A 26,162-nucleotide genomic window follows, 5' to 3' on the forward strand; every position below is an offset into this window, starting at 1 on the left:
AGCGGGAAAATTCATAGGCCATATATCTAGCGGCAATATCGAAAGGCTGTAGGTATATATATGTGTATATATATATACATACATACATACATACATATATATATATATATATATATATATATGTATGTATGTATGTATGTATGTATATCTAGTGAAACGCCTAGTCCGACGAAGATCTCTGCTAGTAATGTTCAACATATATATGCTGTTGATTCTATTGAAAGTATGATATATAATATATACCTATATTATATTATAAACTAATACAAATACGATACAAATTCAACCATTAAATATTTGAAAAAAATAAAGAAATTATTAAATAATACATACATACATACCTATATATATATATATATATAGAGCTACGATAATGTAATCACAGAGGTCGTGTACCTTGTGAAAAAAATATGAAAATCAATGAATTAGTTTTATTTCTGTTTTCATTCGCATACTTCGCACGCTATGTATTCAAATCTTGCATCTTGTTCAAACTAGGTGATTATTATTCAATCGAAGCTATTTTTATACTTCGATACATTCCTTGATATCGACGGATTATTCTTAAATTTGTCGTTTCCGCATTTCACAAGAGGATATACTATTCATGAGGAAAATAAGTATGAAATAATTATTTTCACTTGTTACATCGCGTATACAATAATTTTGATTGTGTGGCGTCACCATGGACAATCTCACATCAAGATATGCACACTGCCCTATCCTTATCATAACGTTTAGCCGAAATTTGCTCTGACAATGAGACTCGCTGGCATACTGTCTTTTTTTTACTAACAATCCACGGGGAAAATTATAACAAATTTATCAAATCTTTGTACAATAATCAATATTAAATTTCATTCACACGTAATTCTCATCATGCGACCGTAGCGTTTTGAACTGGCTACACTGTTTGCCTTGAGTGCGATTTCCCTAGTTTTCAACCAATAGCAACGGTGGAAACCTAGGGAAAACGTCCGCGGCGCAGCCAGTCAAAATCCCTACTAATGTTTCTAATGGCGAATTTGGCTCGCAGAAAAAATGCGCACTGAGTATATATTCCCGAGCCTTGAGCCAACGAAAAAGCTAGAAATCTGCATCGAGTGTGCATTTTTTCTGTAAATCGAATTCGCCATAAAATAACGCACATACAAGATGCTGAAACGAGCGTTGATTGAAGCCATTAAATCTCACCCTCACGGGAGTTTATTGTCACATTTTCAGGTATGTTTCTCAATTGAAATAATATTTCACGCAATTTGATGTTAATTAATGATGGGAATTTGATATTCTTTGTGAGCCTTGTGATTCCCGGGCTGGTAGCGCCATCTATCATGCCGCCTATGTTTGGATGGGGTAGCACACAAACAAAGCCTTAAAAAATACGTGTGTAAAGTGTCAGTTGAACGGGGTTGGAATTTGTGCATTTTATTTATTAAAAAGGAAAAAATCCCAACAATCAGTGAATGATATTGGCTCCAAACCCTCTGACCAGGATTGAATGCGAAGGCACGTGAATTACATATGACTAAAAAGTGAGTAAAGAAAAAAATACCACGAATTACCTGTGCGGCGTTTCTCGCCGAAACCTGCAGCGTCGTTGTGCATGTATGCGTATATCATTAAATCACATCAAACAGTTTGGTTAAAAACTTTTCTACGCACGATAAACCGAGTCTAGGGTGTTTCAGTCGCGTAATTGGTGCGTGATTTGTTTGTATAGTTGTTTATCATTCAAGCAAACAAGTATACACCTTCCCCTTACAATTGTTGACAGAGAATAAATTCATTCTCTTTTTAATAACAAGGATTAAAAATGCGTCTTGTATAACCTTCCTTACCAACTATCAGCTCTATTTTTTTCGCTAAAAATAATAAATACAACATGGCGGTGTTAACGCAAGTCGATCTCGAACCTAACCTCTAAAAACTTAACCAATTTCTCTTATTGTTATTTGTTGACAAATTTCAAGCCGATTTAAATATAAGACTAATTATTCATTACAGATTTTTGGAAAGATGTACGATGGAATAATCTTACCGAAGCTTCCCGCTAATGAGGCTTGAGTCATTGTTAAAATACACATCAAAGTGCAAAACAAAAAGCGTGCGAAATCATAATCATGGAGCAAGACACAGAAGCCGTCTCAGCGACTGACGACTCGATTGCTCCTAGTTCTACGGAAGCTCAACCAGAAGCTGAGGCATATGTAATGGATGAAAATGCCGAAACACACGAAAAAGATGGTCTCACAGGCTTGGAAACAACTCTAGCAGTGGTTGATGATAAAAACGAAAACCCTGTACCCCCTAAAAGCTGTGAGACAAATCTAGAAGATACTCCCAAATCTGATGCAGATACCGCGTCTGTTCCTAAGCTAGTTGACTCAATGGAAGACAATAGAGTGATTAAGTCATCTACTGTAACTGACCTAGCGTTCCACAAGAATGTTGAATCTAACGAAAATTCCCTTAGCTTAAATCCTCTTGACTCGGAATGGAAAGATACTGATGTATCTATGACAAGTGTGAGTGAAAATCCAACATCTGAGGCAGAAGAATCTACTATAGTTTGCAAATCTCCAAATTTAGAAAAACCTTCAAAGCCAGAGAAGAGAAACTTGGACACAGTAGAGGAGAGTTCAAAACTACAGTCTCCTGAAAAATCAGATAATCCTGACGTAGAAAAGGCTTTAGATACTTGTGCTGACGACACAGCGATGGAAGAAAAACCTGACTCCAAAAAGTGTATGGACAATATAGAGGATAGTTCAAAACCTCCATCCCCTCAAAAATCTGACCATTCTGATGTAGAAAAGGCTTTAGATACTTGTGCTGATGATCCAGAGATGGAAAAAGAACCTAATTCTGAAAAGTGTGTAGAGGTAGATATAACAAAACAAAAGGTATCTGAGCCTGATGAATCACTTTGGAATTTGAAAGTTGGCGGGGGTGTCGAGGCTGAGAAAAAACCTGAAGCTAGTGAAAGTGCTGTGGAATATGATACAAAAAAATTTGACTCGTTAAATTCAGAATCTAGTCTCGATGGCCAGGAGAAAGATGCACTGATAGAAAAGAATGTGTCTGTCATAGAGCCTGAGAATACAGAGTTTGTGCAAATATCGCAAGAGGATAAGCACGACGAGTCTCACATAGAAAATCAGTCCATAGATAATGCGGAAGATCCATTCGGCGGTGACAATGAGAACTCGGAACATCCAGACGACGATCATATGGAGGCTGATAATCTTGATGGGGAAATTGCTGACCTTCAGAAGCTTGGAGACCAGGCTGATAACCTCCAGGATGTAGTTAAAGCTAAGGACAATTTTCAGCCAGACAAATCTAAAGATGATTTGAGCAATGAAATACTGAGTAAAGCTGACAGTGGTGACTCTGTGGCAGATGTTATTTCCGATAAAACTGTTGACGAAATTGTAAAAGTGCAGAAGTTAGTTACGACTCCTTCGATTGAGAGTGAGGACAAATCGGAGGAGAACAACAAAGAGGCTGTTGAAGAACGAGATACTGGAGAAGCAGCTGAAGGAAAAGAAAGCCCCGGAGATGATGAGATCCAAAAAGATGGTAAAGAAGGAGAGAAACTTTTGGCTAAGGCGAGCCTTCCACCTTTAGGGGCCGAAGACATATCATCTGATGTTCTTCCTGGGCAGGATGATGAACTATGTATTATTCCTGATAGTATGAAGGTCATTTTGCCTGGAGGAACAGCAGAGAAGACTAGCGAAGGCGTAGAGAGTCAGAAAAAGCCGGAGGAAGAATCGGTAGAGAACAATGCGGTAGATTCGGAAAAAATTATGGATGACGATCAAAGTCTGACTATTGTGAAAAAACCGGTTGTAACCAAGGCGATATCTGGACAGTTGGTTCCAAAGAAGGGAAGAATTGTGACCGTTAAGTCGAAGGGTGGCAAGCCTTCTTCTGCTGATGTTATAAACCTAGATGACGATCCACAAAATTCAGAGTCTGAGGGAAGTAAGCAGAAAGAGAAGTGTAAACAATGCAATAAAGAGCAGTCGTGCAAAATAAAGGTGAAGATAGGCACAGAGTGCTTCAATGTTTGCTCAAAGGAATGTAGGAATTCATTTAAGGCAGCTAATAACAAAGCAACCGATATTCCGAGCGATGGAGTTAACTCAAAACGGGAAAAGAGATGCGCAGGGTGTCTCTTGATCGTCGATGCGAATGACGAGAAAAATCTTTCCTGGGAGACAATGGAATTCTGCAATGAGGAATGCCTGGGCAAATTCCAAACCAAATACGGAAGCTATTGTAGGAATTGCAATGGCTCCGTCCAGGCGGTCAGCCTAGGAAAGTACTGTGTACGCTTTGGGTATGACGTCAGACAGTTCTGCTGCTCAACATGCTTAGAGGAATTCAAAAAAGGATTAAAGGTATGCAGCTACTGTCAGAAGGATATCAGTTCTGGTACAGAAGGATTTTTAGCTCCTGTGGGGGATAAAGGACAGTTTAAAGACTTCTGCACTCAGGATTGCATGGAGAAATATTCCAGAATGAGCTCCAGTGAACCTCCGGCATCAGTGAAAAAGTCTTGCAGTGTTTGCCAACTGGTGAGATTTACTTTTTACCATTCATAGTCTAGTCGAGGCCAACAATAAGTCCCCAGAATGTAGATCTGTTCTGAAGAGAGCAACTTTAGATTTGCTTACTTGGTTGGAAGAGTATAGATTGACTTTTGCTCTTCGATCAAGTCCTACATCTTCAGAGATGAAAAGGACACGTACTTCGTTACATGTATATGTATATTTATAACCCTCTTCACTACTTTTTTGTAGGAAAAAATTGTCCACTGCGAAGTACAAATTGATGGAGGGACTCCAGCAGCCATATGCAGTGATCCTTGTTTTGCAGCATTTAAATTTGTGAACAAGGTTGACCCAGATCAATGTTCGACGTGTAAAAAATTCTTCCAGTTGTTGAGTAAAAAGAATTTTGTTGTCTTCTATGAAGGAGAGGCGCACATGTTCTGTAACAAGACATGCCTCAACGTTTTCATAATAACTAACAGAAAAATTGTACCGTGCAACTGGTGCAAAGTTAAGAAGTACAATTTCGATATGATAAAGAAGGAACTTAAATCTGGACAATTAATGATGATGTGCAGTTTGAATTGTCTCACCCTTTATCAGGTAAGTAGACCAAAGATTATCTCAATTGAGACCTAATACCGAACAAATTTTGTAGACGAATTTGAAATTTAATCAAACTAATACTAAATTCTGCAAATCGTGTTTACTTTTCAGGTTTCCATTAACGCTGTATCCGCAAGGAGAATAAACTGTGACTTTTGTAAAGAGTTTTCACAAGCTCAATACCATCTCACGATGTCAGACGCAACAATACGAAATTTCTGCTCCTACAAATGCGTGATGAACTTTCAAAGCCAGTACACGAAATCTCCGATCACCATTCCATCCAGCGACGATCCGGTACCAACTGGAAATCCTAAAAGATCAATCGCCCAGCAGCGATCGGTTGTACAACCTAGTCAAAAGCAGCCACCTGACCTTCAGACCAAAAGCTTGCCAATTATTTCCTCTGTTACAAGTCTTGCCTCAATTGCAAACGGGCAAACTTGCAGCCCGACTACACAGCAGAACCAGACCAACAATATAGGCACAAATGTCTCTGTCCAGAGTCAGCCACCTCAAGTCCTTTACACGCAACAAATCATAAGTAGACCTGCTAGTCCAACAAAGGTCCACAACAAAGTAACCCAATGCAAGCCGCTGATGCACACAAAGGGCGTTTCTGTCCGACCTCACCCCTGCACAAAGTCAACGCAAACCGATGACACACCACAGATTTTGATACCAATCCCTGTTCCTATTTACGTTCCGTTTCCGATGCACATGTACAGCATGCCATTTCCCGTACCTTTTCCATTTCCTCTACCCATTCCAGTTCCAATATTTATTCCCACTACTAGAAATAGCGCCAAAGGCATATTCAAGGAGATAAAGAGAATACAGGAGAAGATACCCGCAGATCCGTTTGAAGCAGAGTTACTGATGATGGCGGAAATGGTTGCAACTGAGAAAAAACGCAACGAGAGTGATTCAGATTCCGAGGACGATAACAGGTGCGTTTTTCTGATGGGCGCATTGCATGATTATTGAAGTTATGAAACAAAAAATTCTGCAACTTGGTTTCTACGTTCGTTTTATTTTAATATGACAATCTTTATCCCCACAGAGACGACGTAGCCGATGTACCTGCCAACTCGACTAGCGATGGTTTCAGTCCTGACGGTGTAGATTCGAGCCATGCTTTTGGAGATGATATGCTTCAAATGGCATTAAAAATGGCTACTGGAGAGCTGGACGAGCCTGCAGTTGATCTTGAAGCTGCGTTGACCCCAAATACAATAACTGCTACACAGGCTCCTCCCCAGCAAGATTCTACAATAGACGGAGATGGTAAATAAGCAAAAATTATGCGCTAAATCAATACGAGAAATGTCTTATTCAACCTTTATTTCTCCGTCCTGTAACAGTTCAACCTGAGAGACTGATAACTTCAACTCGCGGCCGGAAACGCATGGTTCCCTATAAACCACGCTCTACGCCAAGTAAACGTGGTAGAAGAGTGTCTGGGACAAATGATATACCCCTAATGCCTCCTCCGGAGCCGCAGCTGCCCCCGCAACCAAGAATCATGGAACCCATAGAAAAACCAGATGCCAACATGGCTCTAAAATACACTTTTGGAGTCAATGCTTGGAGGCAATGGGTAAGAGAACGAAGAATAAACATATATCTGGCAAAGGAATAAGAATTTGAAAATTTTCGAGAAGATTGTATTAGTTTTTTTTAGTGTGAATTAGGGACCTTTGAAGTGTCTCTGACAGTAATTCGACAGTAAATAAGATTCTAAACTTTTTAAAGAAGTTCTTTCCACGTTGTTCTTAGAGAACTTTAACTTCGGTATTTTGTCAGATATTACTGACCAAGTTCTGCTCTTGCCTGTGCTGACTAGTCGTTTAAATAGATATTTTTGGGATTTTCAGGTGGTAGGCAAGAATGCTGAATTAGAGAAGCAAAGTACGCCTGCAAGGAGAGTGAAATTATTTAAAACTGATCTATTACAATTGACGGCTGATGAGTTAAATTACTCGTTATGTTTGTTTGTAAAAGAAGTGAGAAAACCGAACGGCGCTGAATACGCACCTGATACTATATACTATTTATGCCTAGGTAAAAAATTTACTCATTTTAAACAAAGCTTGCTTACAGTTCCCTTTCTTTACTTTTGATACCCTGTCTTCGTAGTTTTATTTACAATTTCCAATATGACTAAGGTTTGATGAATTTTCAGGTATACAACAATATCTATTTGAAAATAATCGAATAGACAACATATTTACCGATTCTTACTACGAAAAGTTCACAGAATGCTTGAACGACGTTGCTAAGAAATTCTCTGTGTTATACAATGACGCTCGTAAGTAATAATTTGGATTTGATGTATGAGATATTTGGAGAACTTATAAACCGAGTGGTCGATTAAATATTCCGAGAATAATCGACCTTTTACTTATAGGTAATTATCCCTTAGGTTTTTTTATTTTATTTACACTTCTCAATCTGTCTTATAGAATACATTGTAACTAGAGTTGAGGAAGAACATCTATGGGAAAGTAAACAGTTGGGAGCTCATTCCCCTCACGTACTACTTAGCACACTAATGTTCTTTAATACGAAGCACTTCAATCTGGTGGTAAGAAAGAGTTTAAAATTTATTCAGATCTCTTCGTTTAAACGGTTAACCGTTGAACGCGTTGCTGTAATGTGAGATTATAAGAATTTGGTTTCCTCTCTTTTTCTCAAGTACGTCATATCTCTACTTCCAGACCGTAGATGAGCACATGCAGCTATCGTTTTCACACATAATGAAACACTGGAAGCGGAATCCTGCTGCTCAGCCTGCGGCAGTTGCCGGAAAAGCTCCCGGCTCGCGTAACGTCTTGTTACGTTTTTATCCCCCACAATCTGCCTTGGGTAAGATACATGTCTTGTCCAATCTAGAAAAATGCATTTATTTGTTTAGCACGTTGGTATTTATCATCCTTGTTTAAAAAATTTGTTTCACAGAAGCGAATTCAAGGAAGAAAAAGGTTTACGAGCAACAAGAAAACGAAGACAATCCATTAAGATGTCCTGTCAAACTTTACGAGTTCTACTTATCAAAATGGTAAGATTTACTTTTTTTTCTACGATCGTTAGTTTTCGAATGTGGGAAGCAGAACAATCATATTGATATCACAAATTTAGTAGGATATTTGGAGACTATTGACATATAAGTAAAAGTCACACATTAATAGAAAATTCATAAACTTTTAGGGAGCAATTGTTCTATTAATTTTTTTTTTTCATTATTTGTTTTTCTGTTTTTTTTTTTTTAGCCCAGAGAGCGTAAAAACCCGGAACGACGTGTTTTACTTGCTGCCAGAGAGAAGCTGCGTACCAGACAGTCCAGTGTGGTATTCAACGTCTGCTCTAGCAAAGGAGCACTTAATCAAGATGCTTTACCGGGTAAAGATGGTAAAAGAAATCAACGTGGCTTTGTTGACCAGTTAACTCTTCCAATTAAACATATTTTATTTTTATTAAAAAGCCAATAAAAAAATATTTGTTTTCCATCGATATTAGTTCGAACTAGCTGCTGAAGACTTTTTGCATGTAGGATTTGTGTTTGTCCTCATCCACATCTTAACGATTGATAAGAGCAGTACGCCTAGGGATGCCGATTGAAAGATGTTATTAAAGATTATTAGAACCCAAAAACGAGATTCTTAATGTGTAAATTGTCGGACGCTGAAATTTTTGAAAGACAACAAATAGATTTGGAAAAAATTACGTTGCATCAAATTTTACTCGATAAAAAAATGGTTTCACAGATATTAAAAATTTCAAAAATTGTACAATGATCGTAGCGGAATTTTTTGACAAAATGACGCTAGATTCATAAAATTTTGTACAAAATAGAGTCATTAGTAAATAATTTGAAGTATATCAAATTTATCATCAGTTGGGTGCGATTAGATAGAAAAAAAGAAATGGAAATGAGAGGTCGTTTGTGACAAAACATAACGTGCAGATATGTATTTATTGTTATGAATTTTCACATCACTGTTGTTGTCCGCATTGTTCAGACCAGACATGCCAAGGATGACTTTGCATAATGCCTGTTGTAGTTTACTATTCGTACAACTTATTTACCCATTCGCTATTATTCACCATCATTTTTTACCGTTTATGGTTTTAAGTCAAACTTAGTCTTTATAAAATAGAAGACATTATGTTACAAAATCTGCTATATTTTCACGACAGACTGCCATTATGTTTTTGAAAGAAGTGAAACGAAGCAGAGTAGAGCGAAGTGAAAAAAAAAATATCGACCTTTGATCCATTGACTATTATTATTATTCGACATAAACAAAAATAAGAAAAAAAAAAAAAAAAACGTATTGTTAGCTACTACTCCTCGGTGATGACGATAGTGATTACAGTAGTTCTAACAATAAACCTAATATACTGTAAGTCTACTTCACAGTATAATTTACTTGTAAAACTTAAATTTAAATATAGCATTATAACAATTTTGTATATAAAAAAAATGAGAGAGTCTTGGCTTTATTTTCATACGTAACGAACAGTAGTAATTTTACACTCTGTAAGGTAATCACGATTGTTCAAACGGAGCCGTCACTACAATTGTATCCGCATATAATTGGCTTGGGAATCTTTTTTTTTGGTTTTGTAAAAAAGAATAGCAAGTATTTTCAAAAACTGTGAGAACAAAAAAATTTTCCGTGACGTTAAATCACCTCCGTGCGCGCGAAGGTTTATGAAACTTATATCATCCTCGAAAAAAACAGATATTTGACACATATTCAATCACGTTTTTATTTTTCATTTCTGTAATCATAGAAATGATAGTTTGTATTTACTTCATCTACATGTTAACATAATTGTGTGTACATTCGTATTTTAGTGAAATTATTCTACGTCGGCTTATCGGGGCGATTGAATTTGCGCTTGCGGGCCATTTTGCGTCTTGTTATCTCAAGCTTGTGAAGATCTGAATATACTTCAGCGAATATGTCCTTCTGATCTTCCATTGGTATGGTTTGACTGAAATATTGGTAATGAATTTTAATCAAGATTTTAATTAGCCAAGGTAGTCGCGTAGTTGATATTTCTTTGCTTTTGCAAAAAAAAAAAAAAACCTTACCGGTAAATTTTCATTAGATCAAATTCCTCCCAAGGTGTCTTATGCTTCTCTGCTTTCCTCCTACGTTTTTCGTTAACTTCAAATTCTTGGACTCCTTTCAAATCCTGTCTCTCCCATCTCTCAAGCCATGGCGGAGGCTTTAAGGGTACCTTGAGTGTGTTAATACGGACAGGAGCTGTTTCGTCAATGAGCTCTGGTTCCATATCAAATGGAAAAGTGCTGTACTCAATAGGACAATCACGTAGGTAAAGTAATTTGTCATCGAGTCTTTTCTCCAACCTGTAAATGTGATATATAAACATTACCTTCGGTTTAGGCTTGAAATGATTTGGTGTTTTCCTTCTGTTAAACTTACCATGAGTTTCACTTTAAAGCAAAGAAAATTGATAAATCAACCAACAACATACCTGAGGCATTCTACTTTTTGAATTGTCGGATCGTACATGTTGTATACGACTTCCATTCCCTGTTTGTCAATGGCGTTCCTTAGTCTAAAACTAGCTCTCAAGCCACAGCCCTTTCTTTCTATACAAATGCCAACAAATCTGTTTGTCTTTCCAACGGCGTGTGAATCGGAAAGTGTAACAGCAAGGATAGAGCCAACGTAGAATGTTGGAATGTCTATGTGAGCCCTCCGTGCCATCATATCCATACGCTCCAATCTTTCTCTTGTTGAATTCCTATAGGCAGCATTTGGATCGGGGAGAAATTCGGGGTACTTGAATCTGAATTCAAGTGGGGCAGTGTTTTCTCTGTCATCAACCTTTCGTTTATCATCGGCATTTTCCTTTGAGGATTTTGCTTGGGTCTCGATAGCCTGGGACGACAACCAGCGACAATCTTTTCCAACTAAATAAAAAGCGATGTAACCGTTTAATGGTTTTCTCCGGTATTTTTTGGAGTGTAGATATTGAGGTTAGAAAACACAAGTCAATGAATCATAACTGCCAAGAAGTATTTTCGGAGAACGTCGTTACGATTGGTGACTAAGGGGGTTTATTAATGTGTGTCAAACTTACATAGCGATTTGAAATTTTGTATATTCTGTCTTATATCGTGGGACAAAATCCTGCCGACAGACGCCATGTTTTCAGGCGACCATCTACACACTCAAATCAGGTTTCTCTCTGCTCAAATCACTGATCGCTGTACTATAGAGACAAGAGATTGAAATATAATAATACTGGAACGCTCACTGCGGTTTTTTAACGTACCAGATGGAGTATAAATAATTTATGGATGATCAGGATACTGATATATCTGCAATTAATCGACGACAATTATACTCGAATCCATCTCCTTAGGAATAATATTTGTTTTTGTGGTGAAAGGCATGCAAATTATTCGCGAATATAACACGTGTCGAGTTACGTTCATAATTATACGGTGCGTGGTACTATATTTAGTCAGTATATTACCCAAATAACATCTCGCGGAGATGGGATTCACTTTTTACGGTATGAGGCGGACCTAAATTTGAGTAAAAATTGAACTCGATATAATACGGTTTTTTCTGTTAAAAATTCATTTATGAACTGTATTCGCCGGGTCCTTGGAGCATCGGGTCGTACGAACGCCTGAGGCGATGTGTAACGGCAACCCGACGCACACGTTCAGGAAAATCAGTCTGAACTTGTCAGCGCATCGTGTCATTCGTGTTTGGTCGTCGAACGGAGAGCCACGCAGCCGAGCGTCGCGGCGTTTAAATCGGAATATTCGGAGTGTATCGTGAGTAGTATTATACAATACGATGAGTGCAGTTCCACCGAGTGAAAGAAGTTACATTCGTAAAGTGTAAAGTGATTCGTGAAGTGAGTTCGGTGTAGGAAGAATTGGTTAAGGGGGTGCTGTACTCGATTTCAACATTGTTGATGAAACAAAGAAATAGCATAAATTCTACGAATTCACCATCACGATTTCGTAGAATCCGTGCCGTTTCTTTATTTCTGCGTCAAATGCAAATGCATTGGAGTGTTATTGTTTATTATTGTGGGGCTGTTAAGCCCTTTTTCGCGTTTGAGATACGTGGACTTCGATATTTGGAGATATTTAAACACTTCAAGGATGAGCTGTGCGATCTTGATATCACGGAAGCGGGAGCTGCAGATGACAGTCGTACGTATTATTCGAGTACGGTGATCGTCGGCGAGGCTGTATTATGCGTAAGTTATGACTTGGCGTTTAAATTGCTATTTAGCTATTTCTTTGCCTCATTTGTCCACACACACACACACATTTATGCAACGAGGACTTCAGGATGTGTGATGGATGCACAGTTATGGGGATGGTGCTAAGAGGTCGACTATGTCTGCCGACCTCACAATGAGGACGATCAAAGATTCGTTAACCTCCATATCACGAATATTACGATCTATCTGTTGTAAATGTATGTTGTGTCATTGCCGTGCCTTGTATGCATATACAGGCTCGTATTTTTTCATCAGTACATCTCATATCGATTTTATATCGTTCGTCAACATATCTCCGCCCCTACAATTCTTCGCATATTATCGTTGGGTATTGTTTCATTGAATCTGTTTACATTTGTGTCTTTCGACGATTTCTTGATGCCAGCTCATTTATCGTAAATCAAGTGATGTTTACAAATATGGGCAGCTCAAAGCGCCCGGATCGTTGGCTTTGTTATCGGATATTCACTGCCTTTTGTTTCGATTGTCAACATTTGTTTGGAAAGTGACTATCGAAAACATTTGAATGTCAATCGAAGTGCCATCTACGTTCACACAGCTCGACGTTTTCCACCGCGTTGTTCGCGTTCCATGCGAATCAGCCGTGCGGCGTTGCTCGTAGGCGTGACTATGGGATTGCTTGTTGCACGGCTCCCGCCGATAGAGAAGCTACCGGATTCATAAGACGATTTCTAATGGCCTCGGCCCACTTACCCGCCGAGTATCAGTTGCAACAATTTGCCCAGGGGTAACCGTCTCTAAATTCTTCCGTCAATGTCGTAATGACGTCAGCGTCGCGTCATCCCAATGCCACCTGTTATCGAGTGCGTTATTTGCGTACACACGTATGGATACCGTTGAACCTGTTTGTTAGTGTCAAGCGCCCGTAGTATTATTTTGATAATCTTAACGACAATAACAAAGCGGTACTCGCAACGTGATCGAATAGCCGGAAACAGCTGAAGTATACCAACTATATTGTCGGGGACAAATAATTTCGCGTGATTGTTGCGTCGATTTGAAGAATGAACAGATGACTAGTACCAGCGAATGGTCAGCCGGCTGCTTTAATCTTTAGTGTAAATTTTTAAAATACCTGACCATAACCATAGTAACTATAATTATGGTAAAGAGCAATCGCGGTTGTAATATTCACTGTAACATTATGACAATCCTTGTAGAACAGCTGCAGTGACACGTGTTTTTTCTACTTTTTTTTTTTTATTTTATTGTAGTTACACAGTTTTATATCTGTCATTGGCTATACTTGTCAATAAATTATTAGTTACCTAGTGTAAACGTCTACATTCTACATCTGCCAAAGTCTTTCATCAAATAGAAACAGTTCTGTCGTTTTATTCTCGTCATGACTTTTTGTCAACGTTATCTCAACCCTTCTTGTCTGGCCTCGTTGACTCTTGCGGTTCTAGTCAATCTGTCTTCTCAAACATCGGTGCTGCAAAATTCTCAGGTGAGAAAAAGCTTACGAGCATCCTGTAACAATATCGTGTGAGCTGCATCAGTTATGCTCGATAAAATTATCTTGGGAAATTTTACCGGTTTCGATTGATTTTACAGATCAAGACGCCCTATTTGTCTGAAAATAAATTTCATTTTAACGATTATACCGATTATACTGACAACGACAATGGCAACAGAAACAGAGTAAAGGACAAGGAAAGAGGACCACAAGCACCGCCGTGGTCTCCGTTACTTAGCAGAGACGTTTCATCGAGTCAAATCTCACCTGGCTCAAATTCATTTTCGGAAAAATTGGATCCGAGTGCGTTTGTAACAGTATAATTCAAGCTTTATACAAATTTAGAGAACATTAATTTATCAGAATCTGCGAGGTCGTGAGTCTTTTGCAGTTGTGTCTAAGAATACTGTGAATTTATCCGAGCCACAAAACAGCTAAATTTAATTAGTCTATAATCTGGAAGTATTGATGGGAAATTTCGTAAATGTAAAACGTACGTATTTCTTCTATACACAGGTATAGTTTGGGACGATAAATGGGCTTCAGATATAACATTTGGCCAGTTATCCGCAGTGTCTATTGACCCAGAGGGTAACGTGGCTGTGTTTCATAGAGGAAGTCGAGTGTGGAACATCGGTAGTTTTGGAAATGACAATAAGTTTGACAGAGAAGCAGGGCCGGTAAGGGAAAACACTATTGTGCTTATAAACAGCGACAGTGGACAAAAGATTTCGGAATGGGGTAACAGCATGTTTTACATGCCGCATGGACTTACCGTAGACCACTTGGGAAATTATTGGATTACGGACGTAGCCATGCACCAGGTTTTTAAGTTTGATGCCAATGATCTGGCTTCTGACAAATTGCAAAAAGTGAAAACCGGTAGAGAATTTGACGTCGAATTGAAACTCGCGGACAGTCATATGCTCGAGGAAAAGATTGGCCGATACGAAATCAAACCGTCTTTGATTTTGGGCGAAGCTTTCGAACCGGGCAACAGTAACACAAGGTTTTGCAAACCTACGGCAGTTGCCGTACAAAAAAATGGTGACTTTTATGTCAGCGATGGATACTGCAATTCAAGGATAATAAAATTCAATGGAAAGGGAGAGAGAATATTGACGTGGGGTCGTCATTGGGAAGGGACAGGTAAAACCTCTTTATGCTCTGATTTCTTACAAAAGAAACTTTTTGATCCATTCGGAGATGTTCGGCTTCTCTCGCAGATACTTAGTTTTTACATGAACATCTGTGACAGTTTTTGCTCGTAATTTAAATCTGGCATAAGAATTTGTTTGGATGTAAATAAAACGAGCTTCTTACGCGTATCACTGTATATAATCAACAACGGGCGATAATAATTTTGTCTACAGAGAGCCGTTACTTCTTGCCCCCATCGAACGCATTTTTAGTACCTCACGCGTTGGCACTGGCAGAAGATTTGGATTACATATTTGTGGCAGACAGAGAAAACGGGCGAATATCGTGCTTTCATGCTAATAATGGAAGCTTCCACAAGGAATACAAACACCCTTCAATCGGTGACAAAATATACAGTGTCGCTTATGCTAACGAGAAAATTTACCTCGTTAATAACGGCGCACTAAAATTTGAAGAAAGTAGGGGCTTCGTCATTGACATAAACAATGGCAGCATTCTATCGCAGTTTGGTCCCCATCCAAGCTTGCAAACTCCACACGACATAGCTGTTTCTAGTAACGAAGCACATATTTACGTTGTTGAGTTAAATCCGCACAAAATTTACAAATTTTCTCAAGGTAATTGCGGTTTACTCTTACAAATATTGAATGTAGAATCTTAAACGCTCTCTATCAAAATGCGCTAGTGTCAAATTCTGTAAAACACGAAATCCATCCATCGCTTGCAGTTTGTTTCATTCGTTAGTTTTGTGAACGCTTTCATTTTTTTCCATAATAATCCAGAAAGAGGTTAACAACTGAATTCACGTTTACTTTCGACAAACAGCAATTATTACTGTTTTGCTTTTTAGTAAATTTATTGGGGACGGTGATCGTTCAGCAAGTTATTATCAGATTCCAAGCAATTTTCTGAAGATTTTGATTTCGAAAGAAAGTCTCTGCTTCGTATGTTTAAATTTCACTTGAAGATCCGTTTCACCCATTTCTAGAAGACTGATTAGGTAAATCTTCTGTACTGATTTATCGTTATTTCCAAACCTCTTTCACAGTGCCAAATTCACCAATTCATCAGCAGCAGCAACGTCGCAAAGGAGAACTTTCGTCTTCTGTTATTCGCTCAACTGTGACGCCTCCGCGTCTCGACAGTGTTCCTTTGACTGGCATCGACAGACCTGTTACTGTGAGTCACAGAGGAGTGACGGCGACGACAATCGTCTTATCTCTCGTCACCGCGGCTGTAGTACTCGTGGCACTCTGCTTTGCGATAGCGGCTATTATTGCCCGATGCAGGAAAAGAGGTAGAGTTGACAGATACGACGACACTGATGTCGAGTTCACTAAATTAGTTCAGGAAGATTGATGTCTAGAGAGACTGTATGTTCACTGCTTCGTTATTATTGATTTTTCTGTATTTCGTACGACATTTAACTGACTGAAACTGAAGCTCTCGATTATTTCATTCGCTTTTCTTTTAATTGTGGATTTGGTTATTAAGGAACGTGTTATAAAGGCACCTCAGATTCACTCCGTGTATTCACCACTGTATTTCACCAGTATCGACAATTGATTTCACGAATTGCGATTAATTTCTACGCCTTACGGTTGTTTTATTTTATTCATCTAAATGCCTTTCTCAAGGTGGCACAGTCTTTTTTAATGTATTTTACACTGACCGATGTTGAGTACTTACTAATTTTACATTGATTGTAGAATCACTGATATTCATTAGTCCAAGTAGCGTCTTGTCCAATATTATATGTTTATAAATTTTTCAAGACGTAATTTAGTATTAACCAGTACACACATGTACTTAATTAATTTTTCGCACAGGAATACTCTGTTCTTTTAACATTTAGTTTGTTTAATTATAATTCTTATACCGAATATGGTTGATGTTTTGTCGATCTGTTAAAATCTAGATTTAGTTTTTGTATACAATAACTTGATGGGTTGTTTTTCTTCTTTTGTGCTACTCAAAGTTTCACAGATAAGTATTCGTCAGTGACCGTGATCAACTACACTGTTTTCAGTAATATCGTTTAATTTGCGTTGCAGATAAATTTGGTTCCTAATTTTAAAATCGATGCTGCTAAAAATGTGATGGACTATTTCAAACGTTTGTTCTGCTGTTTATTTATTTTTCATTTTTAATACAAGTATTCGAAAATTTTCACATCGTTTGAAGAAAATTCCTAAATCAAACAGTTGATTGTAACTGCTGGTGAGGAGCACATTATTTCATCCGTCCATAGTTTAAACTTTGCGATATTTAATTAGTTTACTGTACAGTATTTTAATTATGTTACATATATTATACATTCATGTTTATTATTTATCGTGGACAATTATTGTTTATGTATCCGCGTATTACGTAAATCAAGTAAAAATAAATTATACCATTTTTATTTCATTCGGTTTGGGTTCCTTTTTGTTGCATCATTTACATTCCGAATTCGCACTTTGATGACATATTTTTAGGCGGATTTTTTTTTTTATACGTAATTATTGTTTTGTACTTTCTTACCGATCGAAATGATCGTCTCGCGTCATACGGTAAAAATCTTGTCTCACCGTCTGTCGACGCTTTCTCTTCCGTACTTCTCTCAAATTCTTATCCTTTGCATGGTTCCAGGAGCGGCCAATTGCATTATCCGCTGGAAATCCGTTTTCTCTATACCCTTTACCATTTTTACAGGCTGCTTGCTGACCGTTCGCCGAGATATGCGTGGTTGGGAATCCGAGAGGAGAGAAAATTTCAAACTTTCGAATTTTTCGGAAAACCGGAAGAGCAAAGGCAGGAAGTTTTTTGACAAACGGCCAAATACTCGAGACTTTAGCAAATTAAATACCGAACCCGAAACATCCGACGATGAAAATAATCTCACTAAAGTAATATGAATATTTACCGAAAAAAATTTGCCCCGTTCTGTTATTCATTCCGGAACAAAGTTCCATATAAAATGATACGGTAACCTTGATATTAGTTAAAGAAAAACAAAGTATGTCCCGGAAAAAACAGGTGAAGAGTTTGAAAGAAACGCGTAATGAAAATTTGTTTTGAGACTTGGTAATTTCCGCGTGTATTTTTTTTTTTTTTTTTTCAACTTTTTTTACTATCCCCCAATAATATACATATTCTTTCGCGTGCCTAACGTTACACATATATTAATCGGATGAGTAAAATTAAATGGCGACCAAAAGAAGTGCGTGTTTTATATTGTATAAGATTAGTATATAATGGATATATGAAATTAACTGTAACGTAAGCAAAAATTGCTAAAGTGCATATAGCAAGTACATTTCAGGTTTGTTTATCGATCGTGCGAATCATTTAATTAACACTGAAGATTGACTATAAAATATCATGCTGATTAATCATTGTTACAGTGATCGTGATCGTCAAAGCGCTTTCGGCTCATCGTTGCTTTTAATGTGACACCGAAGGGTTCGAGATCCCCGTGTTTGTTTTTTTTTTATTTTCATCGCATGAAATTTCGAGACATTGGTTTTTTGATATTATCTACTATTCGACTTATTGTGAGGTTTGATTCAACGACACCAATTTTTCGATATGCATCGAGGTGTTTTCGTACTTTACGAAGTAATAAATCGAATCGTCAAGTCATTAGGATTGTACTTCATTTACCGAATGAGTCGAATATCTAATCGCAGGGATGAAATAATGATCGAGAAAAATCTTCACCGCACTTCTACGTGACACTTTGAATAGATATTCTCTCCGTGATTTATTTCGCCCGAACTCTCTCTGCACTTGATCCGAATTCTTCTACCGATTGCTGCTAACGGGAACTGATAGTATTATATACGACAAATACTTGTATCTTATACATATGTGTGTATTAGAGTGTTTAAAAAAAACCAACTATTTTTTTTTTTCGAAGAACATTGAAATATCTTCCGAGTGTCCCTCAAAAATGACCTCGGTAAAATATGAGCTCTTAATATTGATATTTAGAGGTGGCGATTCTCAATTTTCTATTTCCCATTTAAATAACATGGGAAAATTTTTTTTTTTAATTTAGAATTTTATTGCTCGAAAATGAATCGGTGTGAAGATATAAACAAAACATATTCTTGTAGGAAATTTTACGCTCTACAAAAAAGATTTGAATAAAGATTTGCGTAAGGTAAGTCGTTTCGGAGTTATCAGGCCTCAAACATCGAACCGTTTGAAATAATGATGTTATTAATTTATAAATGCTACAAAACTGACTCATATCGTTGATTAATGAAATTTATTAATTGACATTTCATTGGAAGTCTATAGTTTTAATTTTAAAATCAATAATATTGTGTATTTAAGTGATATGAGTCAGTTTTGTAGCATTTATAAATTAATAACATCATTATTTCAAACGGTTCGATGTTTGAGGCCTGATAACTCCGAAACGACTTACCTTGCGCAAATCTTTATTCAGACCTTTTTTGTAGAGCGTAAAATTTCATACAAGAATATTTTTTGTTTATATCTTCACACCGATTCGTTTTCGAGCAATAAAATTCTGAATTTAAAAAAAAATTTTCCCATGTTATTTAAATGGGAAATAGAAAATTGAGAATCGCCACCTCTAAATATCAATATTAAGAGCTCATATTTTACCGAGGTCATTTTTGAGGGACACTCGGAAGATTTTTCAATGTTCTTCGAAAATAAAAAAAAATAGTCGGTTTTTTTGAAACCCTCTAGTGTGTATATATATCGGAAGATTTTCGCGTCCATTGAAACCCTTCAATTTTCTTCCACCACGTGATCCTCGTATTTTATAAAGCCAAATAGCGAGGATTTGGGATTCATCTTGAATTCGAAACGTTCGTACCTAAGTAAGTTTCATGAAATGAAATATCTTCGACCGTGAGGTATGAGGAAGACCAGAACTAAAAGTTGGAAGAAAAAATGAAAATAAAAGACATTCACGTGAAAAATCTTTATACGCGTAACACATATACGTACCTATAACAACAAACATGTCTTACTATGCAAATTGTATATTTTCAATAAAATTTGGGTGTTTGTATACCGTATTGGACGCAGTTACAATTTCGACGTATCCTTTCTTATTCCACTCAGAATTACATTTTGTAATCGCTGTCAATTACACCTACAACTCGAAACGTGAAAAATTCGCGATGAATGCCACGATCGTTATTTAGAATTGTTGTAAAGATTTGAGAAATTACACGGGACGTAGTTAAAATGCGTCGGTAATTCAGAACTCTACACCAGGTGGTTTTTTTGCGTCGGTAAGACAAACCAGTGACCATACCGACCATTTCATTACCGACAAACGGTAACGGGCTCGTAAACCCAGAATGACAATTGACTGCGGAGAATGTGTAACATTACGTGAATGAAACGTGAGGGAATGCGCGGGACAAGAGACGGGTCGGTATAACGTAGTTTAAACGGCGCGAATTAACGCGTTAATTATTTTATTAACTGGAAATATACGATGCTAAAGAACCACAAATATGCTCTAATCATTTACCCCGTGCGGTATTTATAGTGCGAATACAGCGAGGTTCGTAACACGCGGATGAATCCCGTTATTACGTGCGTACAAATCCATCGAAACGTGTAAAATGAATCGCTCGCGAAGCTGTATGCGGATACGTATAACCTCGTACGTGTGAATTTCGTTTTCTTTGTATCTTTTTTTTCCCTCCTTTTCACGTACGACTTTTGACTCGACTAACGAGCTTATTTTACGACGTTGGACACGCGTAATATACAAGTGTACATTGGCTCGTTGCGCGCCAAGCCCAGTTTTGTAACGATGCCGTTTTTCTGGACTAAATACATAGCAACTACCGAATAACTCACCTGCACTGTTTGCCTCGGCAATTATCACCTCCCTCGACTAAACCGTTCGCGACTCAATTCTCGTAACGCGTTCGAAAGTTTCTCGATCAGATTTAAAAATAAATCAATCCCTCGGGGACGTGACGCGGCGCGGTACCAGAGAGGTGAGCAACTATTTGCCAATTTGTTCCACAATATGCGATGTATCTATCACTGCGTAGTTAGGATTTTGTCTATTGATGTATTCTCAAACTCTCGCCTACATCGTTTCCATTATCTTTTCGTCAAATTAACCGCTTTGTCGGTACGTTGAATGTGTTACCACGAAAATTGGTTGGTAAAATAAATATTGATGAATGAACTTGAGGAAGAATATATAATAATAACAATCAATAGACTCGGTGTATTTTGATAATCATTTATTTTATACACACTCAGTTGACTATACACAACTATACAACGATATAAACTTAAAATTTCTCTGTCTGCCCATTGCTGTTGATTTATTTTTTCCCCACGGTTCTTTTTTTTTTTCTCTTTTTTCATTTCTTTCTTTCCTAACAGTTTTTAGTCGTTTCTCAGTTTTGTTTTTTCCTATTTCTTCTCTCGTTTCTTGTTATCTTACTCCTAATATTTTTTCACGTCCCCTTTTTTTTTTTTTTTTTTTACCTTTTCTTTACTTTTTCACATGTTTCTTGAAACGTTTCTTTCTTTTTTTTTTCTTCCCTGTACAGCATAGACGTGGTATCGAAGTTACTTCACAGCAGTAAACCCACGTCTTGATATGCGTACAACGCAAAGCTAATGAACGATTAACAATCTTGTTTATTATTATTATTCATGTTTTTTTTTAATCCTGCAGCAGGCTGAGATATGCCATCTTTTGCAAGTAATATTTGAAAAAAATCAGGCTTACGTCCAACTTTACGCATTCAATACAACGTATCGCGACAAATCAAACACGCGAGAATTAATTCAAAAAGAGCGACGAATAATAAATTCGAGTGATAAAAAAAATAGAATCCTTCTCTTTTCTGTATGGAATAAGATATTTTCGTTTAGTGATTGGTATACGTGATATGGTTTCGTGTTTTTATTTTTAAATTCGGTAATCGGAGGGTGCCTAATTTTTAGAATTTGTATTCATTTGACGAAAATCCTTTGCCTTTTACCCTTCTCTCGATCTTTCTCTTCTCCGTATCTTTTTCTTTCGCACACGTGCGTTGTATACATAGGTACGCTTTTTTTTTCTTTTTTTTTTTTGAATCGCGGAATACTAGCGATTACAGTTATTTCCTTTTTAGCGCCGTGACATTTCCTCCCTTGAGTTATTCGACGTTTCATTCATAGGTGCAGGGCGAGCAACGGTGTCTAAATTTCGCCTCGATTTATGGCCAGAAATTTTCCATATTTTTGCAAAGAATTTTTTCGCAAAAAAAACAAAAAAAAAAACAAAATAAAAAAAAACAGAAAAATATTTGAACACGATTTTGCTATTTACGACTATCGCTTTCTAACTGAGAAATTGTACATAACCCAAATTAGAATGGAACGGAAGTTTCGAACAGCGACCAATCCTGCACCTACAGGAACGTAATTACGCGTCTGTGTGTATAATGTATTTAATATACTTATAATATATATGTAACATATGGTTGTAAGTATAATATATAATATTTTGTACATTAAAAATCGTATACGTTGTAGCTTATTACATCGACATAACTAATACCTGTGGCCTAATATTAATTAATGCTATATCATTATTCAACTTTATCTATGATAGTTTCTTTCTTGTCTGCGCGTACGCGTGTTTGTTTGTGTGTGAGTGTGGCTGCGTGCGCGCGTGTGTGCGTGTGTGTGTGTGGGAGGCGTATGTGTGCCAATGTTTGTCTTTCTCGTTTTAATCATATTTTTCAAATTTTTATTACAACTTTTATTAATATTATTATTGTTATTTTTAATATCTATGATAAATTCGTAACTAGAATAATAATAATTATTATTATTATATTGAATTCACATCCCCGTTACAAACGTGCGATTTCGTTGCCCGCGGGTTTTTTTCCTACATGTGGAGTATGTTTGTTTTTTTTTTTTTCTTTTTTTTTTGTTTTTGCTGTCATCGTTTTTAATACCATTACGCATGGATTTTTATTGAAGGGTGGGGTGGGAAAGGAGAAAATATGAGGAGAAACAAAGAAGAAAAAAAAAAAATCAACGACAAACCGAATACATTAGATGTGCCCGCGAAAATATCACAATTTAAAAGCATACTCTTGTCTTTTACTCTGCTTGCACTTCGTCATACGTTATACATACATACCTATTTTCCGTGCTTATATACGCACGTATTTACGTACGATAACAATAATAATAATAATAGTAATAACAATAATAACGATAATAACAGTTAGTCGATACGCTGCTCTTTATTTGACGATTTTATTATGTTACCGACTCCGCCATGGTTTTTACGTATGTGCATGATATGACAATAATACGGTAGAGATAATTATCCTTGATTTTATCCCTGTGATAATTAATTGCTAGATGAAATTTTACATACCATACAATAATAATAGTAATAACGATTATTATTATTATTATTATCGTCATTTTTGCTGTCCGTATCGATTAGCAATTTAACATGAGTAGATACAACTTACCCCTGGAATTATCGTGACGTGATTGACGTAGGTTATAGGTACATAATTTATTTACAAAAGTTCCATCTCATATATATATATATATGCGTGTGTGTGTGTATTTTGATATATCGAGACAACGATAAAACATTTTATTATTCGTCAATTCACAACGCGCTATAACATAATATAATCGTATATAATTACAGTTAACCAATTTCTCAGACATTTCTCCTTTCTCGTCTGTTGAAGTGATAATAAGTAGGGTATCGAATAATGAAAATTGAACGTGTTATCGGTAAAATTATTACGAATTGAAATTCTTATGCCAATTGAACAATGAGATCCGTTTACGAGAAAAATCGTGCAAGAATTATGGACCTCATGTCTGAAAATTTGTTTAAACATTTTTTCGTCTCGATTCGGGATTTTTTTACTATTTTTTTTTTTTCTGGCTTCAAAATCATACCCACGAGTTGTATACAATTACCAGCTGATACAGTATGATTAATATTATGTGTTTTATAACGTCATATTTCTTGACTCTATTTACAATGCCTCGTTTCTTGCACTAGGTATCATACATCTACATATCACTACATATTGTTATACTATAGATAAAATATCGTACCCGCAGTGATGATTTTCTTTTATCATTATTATTGTTATTGTTATTGTTATTATTATTATTATTATTATATCGTATACCTCAACTTCGGAAAATTGCAGTTCATTTAAATACGCTGTATAATTAAATTACGTTATTCACGTCCTTTTCGTTTCTATTCTCTTTTAATTCTTCTTGTTTTATTTTCTTTCCTTTGTTTGTTTTCTAAGTTCGATTTAGCGAAATAAAAAAAAAAAAAAAATTACAACCAACTCAACGGCACCTCGTTGAACATAATTGTAAAATAAAAAAAACATACGAGAACAACGTATCCTCGCGAAACGACAAAGAAGCTTGAGAGGGAGAGAAGAGAAGAATATCGTTAAAAGTATGTATACGCATTAACGCATACATGCATTGGTGATAAAAGTACCGTATCATTCGTAATCAGACACGGTACAAATCACACAACGATATTATTCAATTTTCATTACAAACTCGTGTTACTCTGTTTCTTTATTTTTCCGACATATGTGCCTCAGCCAAAACACGATCGTCAGGGCTGTCGTGCGGTAGGTAAAAAAAAAAATTCACGAGAATCGAGGGAATAGAAGAAAATGAAGAGAGAAAAAGGAAAAACAAACAAAAAACAGAGTAACAATAAAAGAGAAAAAAATCGTATGAAACAAAGTCAAAAACGAAACTGAAGAGGGTAAAAACAATCTGAGGAAGTAAACGAGAGCAGCAAGCGAGTAAAAAATGTTGGGCGATATGGGGGCGGATAATTCGCCCTAGTATACCGAACTGTACTCGAGATCGTGGCCGGTGTACTGAGGGGGTCCCGGGGGTGGAGGCTGGGGGCTGTACTGCTGCTGGGAGGCGTCCGACGCCCGGCGTCGCAACGCCGCGATGCTATGGGCGCCCCGCCAGTCGGTTGCCTCGCCGCTTCCGTCCGTACCGACGCAGGATACTCCACCGCCGGAAGCTGCCCCCGGGGAACCCTGACCGCAGTTTAAACCGGGACCCAAGCTGCCCGGTTGACCACCGCCGACCGACGAACTCCCGGGTGGGGAACCTCGAGACGCCGAGACGTGAACACCCCCTGTAATCAATGCGAGTGATCCGAGGGTTAGTGGATGGGTGCCGGTTCCGTTTGAGAGGATTCCTGTAACGGGGAAATCTCTTGAAAGTTGAAAATCAACCGCGCATGCGCCGAATAATTCGATCTCATTGGTCGGCGAAATCTTATTCTTGTCTGCGACGCAGGCCGGCCAATCTACGCAAAATGTCTACGTTTGAAGTTTCAAAGAGCATAAGCGTTGAGTTACGATCGCTCTTTGAAGAATCAACTTTCCGACCCGATAACAAATGCTTTCCAAACCTCGCCGAGTCGCTACCTAAATTATTTGAGATTCTAACCTCTAAAATTCGTATCGAAACGGAATTTGACAGCTGAAAACTCGAGATGGCCAGCCTGCACGAACAGCCCATAAAAGTCGCGCATGCGCGGTTGATTTTCAAGTTTCAAGAGATTGTCCAGGTATGTGAAGTACAGTCAGACTTTACAGGCAGAGTAAGATATCACTTATTTTGACTGTTACCTACGCTTGCGCATCGCTTACGCGAGGAAGCTACCGGTAGCGCCGTTCTACGTAAAGTAATATTCATTAATGCCTTCCCTTTCCGGTTAGCTTTTTCTCGGTCCGAAACAAAATGCGAATTAGATTCTATACGAATTATGTGAAAATGACTAACGATGAAGACGACGTGAGATAATGGGAGTCATTGTCACGTAATTCGTAGAGAATTATGGAGGGGAGAGGTTAGAAATTAGGAGGACTATCTCCGTGTATAGAAAGTGTTCGTAAAGTAGAGGAAAATTAAGACGGCGTTGCTTCAGCAAAAGTTCTTTGATTCCTAAGCGCCAATCGGATTGTTTCGCTTATTGCTATGAGCGACATTGCGACGACCTGTTGAACCAC

The 26,162-nt window shown here is 37.4% G+C and overlaps 4 protein-coding genes and 2 long non-coding RNA genes across 12 annotated transcripts in view; 3 read left to right on the top strand and 3 right to left on the bottom strand.

Annotated features, from left to right (window-relative positions):
• Positions 1-1,040: 1,040 nt before the first annotated feature.
• On the top strand, positions 1,041-9,525 carry woc (without children). 5 transcript variants are annotated; one of them, XM_046625341.2, is made up of 13 exons: positions 1,041-1,224; positions 1,301-1,535; positions 2,008-4,589; positions 4,815-5,168; positions 5,283-6,121; positions 6,235-6,458; positions 6,536-6,771; positions 7,049-7,235; positions 7,357-7,482; positions 7,637-7,758; positions 7,892-8,039; positions 8,133-8,232; positions 8,444-9,525. In XM_046625341.2, exons 3-13 carry the CDS (start codon positions 2,124-2,126, stop codon positions 8,616-8,618), a joined length of 4,977 nt encoding a protein of 1,658 aa, XP_046481297.1. In that variant the 5' UTR covers positions 1,041-1,224; positions 1,301-1,535; positions 2,008-2,123; the 3' UTR covers positions 8,619-9,525. The 5 variants fall into 5 exon arrangements, with proteins under 5 accessions (XP_046481297.1, XP_046481299.1, XP_046481298.1 ...); XM_046625343.2 differs by lacking the exon at positions 1,301-1,535; XM_046625342.2 differs by lacking the exons at positions 1,041-1,224; positions 1,301-1,535 and adding an exon at positions 1,597-1,702.
• Positions 9,526-9,922: 397 nt separating this feature from the next.
• On the bottom strand, positions 9,923-11,512 carry mRpL19 (mitochondrial ribosomal protein L19). Its single transcript, XM_046625349.2, has 4 exons — positions 11,295-11,512; positions 10,683-11,124; positions 10,276-10,554; positions 9,923-10,175 (listed from the first exon to the last, which is right to left on the bottom strand). Exons 1-4 carry the CDS (start codon positions 11,359-11,361, stop codon positions 10,046-10,048), a joined length of 918 nt encoding a protein of 305 aa, XP_046481305.1. The 5' UTR covers positions 11,362-11,512; the 3' UTR covers positions 9,923-10,045.
• Positions 11,513-11,951: 439 nt separating this feature from the next.
• The window catches only part of LOC138191033 (uncharacterized), a 62,143-nt gene continuing 47,932 nt past the window's right edge, over positions 11,952-26,162 (top strand). Inside the window, exon 1 of the long non-coding RNA XR_011177273.1 lies at positions 11,952-12,437. This is a non-coding gene — a long non-coding RNA (uncharacterized lncRNA). The remainder of the gene's footprint in view (positions 12,438-26,162) is intronic.
• On the top strand, positions 13,794-18,173 carry LOC124218679 (peptidyl-alpha-hydroxyglycine alpha-amidating lyase 1). 2 transcript variants are annotated; one of them, XM_046625346.2, is made up of 6 exons: positions 13,794-13,935; positions 14,043-14,247; positions 14,461-15,093; positions 15,318-15,722; positions 16,154-16,402; positions 17,800-18,148. In XM_046625346.2, the coding sequence occupies exons 1-6, from the start codon at positions 13,831-13,833 to the stop codon at positions 18,000-18,002; spliced, it is 1,800 nt and encodes a 599-aa protein (XP_046481302.1). In that variant the 5' UTR covers positions 13,794-13,830; the 3' UTR covers positions 18,003-18,148. The 2 variants fall into 2 exon arrangements, with proteins under 2 accessions (XP_046481302.1, XP_046481304.1); XM_046625348.2 differs by lacking the exon at positions 15,318-15,722 and having other exon boundaries at positions 17,800-18,173.
• On the bottom strand, positions 13,848-21,234 carry LOC138191032 (uncharacterized). Its single transcript, XR_011177272.1, has 2 exons — positions 20,947-21,234; positions 13,848-13,958 (listed from the first exon to the last, which is right to left on the bottom strand). It is a non-coding gene; the product is annotated as an uncharacterized lncRNA (long non-coding RNA).
• The window catches only part of otp (orthopedia homeobox), a 28,586-nt gene continuing 23,869 nt past the window's right edge, over positions 21,446-26,162 (bottom strand). For both annotated transcript variants that reach the window (XM_046625350.2, XM_046625351.2), the window contains exon 5: positions 21,446-25,282. In XM_046625350.2, the coding sequence (XP_046481306.1) occupies positions 24,972-25,282 (311 nt within the window). In that variant the 3' untranslated portion in view covers positions 21,446-24,971. The remainder of the gene's footprint in view (positions 25,283-26,162) is intronic.

Source organism: Neodiprion pinetum, chromosome 5, assembly GCF_021155775.2.
Source record: "Neodiprion pinetum isolate iyNeoPine1 chromosome 5, iyNeoPine1.2, whole genome shotgun sequence".
Lineage (NCBI taxonomy): Eukaryota > Metazoa > Arthropoda > Insecta > Hymenoptera > Diprionidae > Neodiprion > Neodiprion pinetum.

Coding starts and splice junctions, on each gene's coding strand:
- woc (XM_046625341.2), top strand. CDS start 2,124: ATGGAGCAAGACACAGAAGCCGTCTCAGCGACTGACGACTCGATTGCT. Junction 4,590..4,814: donor CTTGCAGTGTTTGCCAACTG/GTGAGATTTACT, acceptor ACTTTTTTGTAG/GAAAAAATTGTCCACTGCGA. Junction 8,040..8,132: donor TCCCCCACAATCTGCCTTGG/GTAAGATACATG, acceptor TTTGTTTCACAG/AAGCGAATTCAAGGAAGAAA.
- mRpL19 (XM_046625349.2), bottom strand. CDS start 11,361: ATGGCGTCTGTCGGCAGGATTTTGTCCCACGATATAAGACAGAATATA. Junction 11,125..11,294: donor ACAAAATTTCAAATCGCTAT/GTAAGTTTGACA, acceptor CTTTTTATTTAG/TTGGAAAAGATTGTCGCTGG. Junction 10,176..10,275: donor GATCTAATGAAAATTTACCG/GTAAGGTTTTTT, acceptor CCAATATTTCAG/TCAAACCATACCAATGGAAG.
- LOC124218679 (XM_046625346.2), top strand. CDS start 13,831: ATGACTTTTTGTCAACGTTATCTCAACCCTTCTTGTCTGGCCTCGTTG. Junction 13,936..14,042: donor CGGTGCTGCAAAATTCTCAG/GTGAGAAAAAGC, acceptor TTGATTTTACAG/ATCAAGACGCCCTATTTGTC. Junction 14,248..14,460: donor TTCGGAAAAATTGGATCCGA/GTGCGTTTGTAA, acceptor TTCTATACACAG/GTATAGTTTGGGACGATAAA.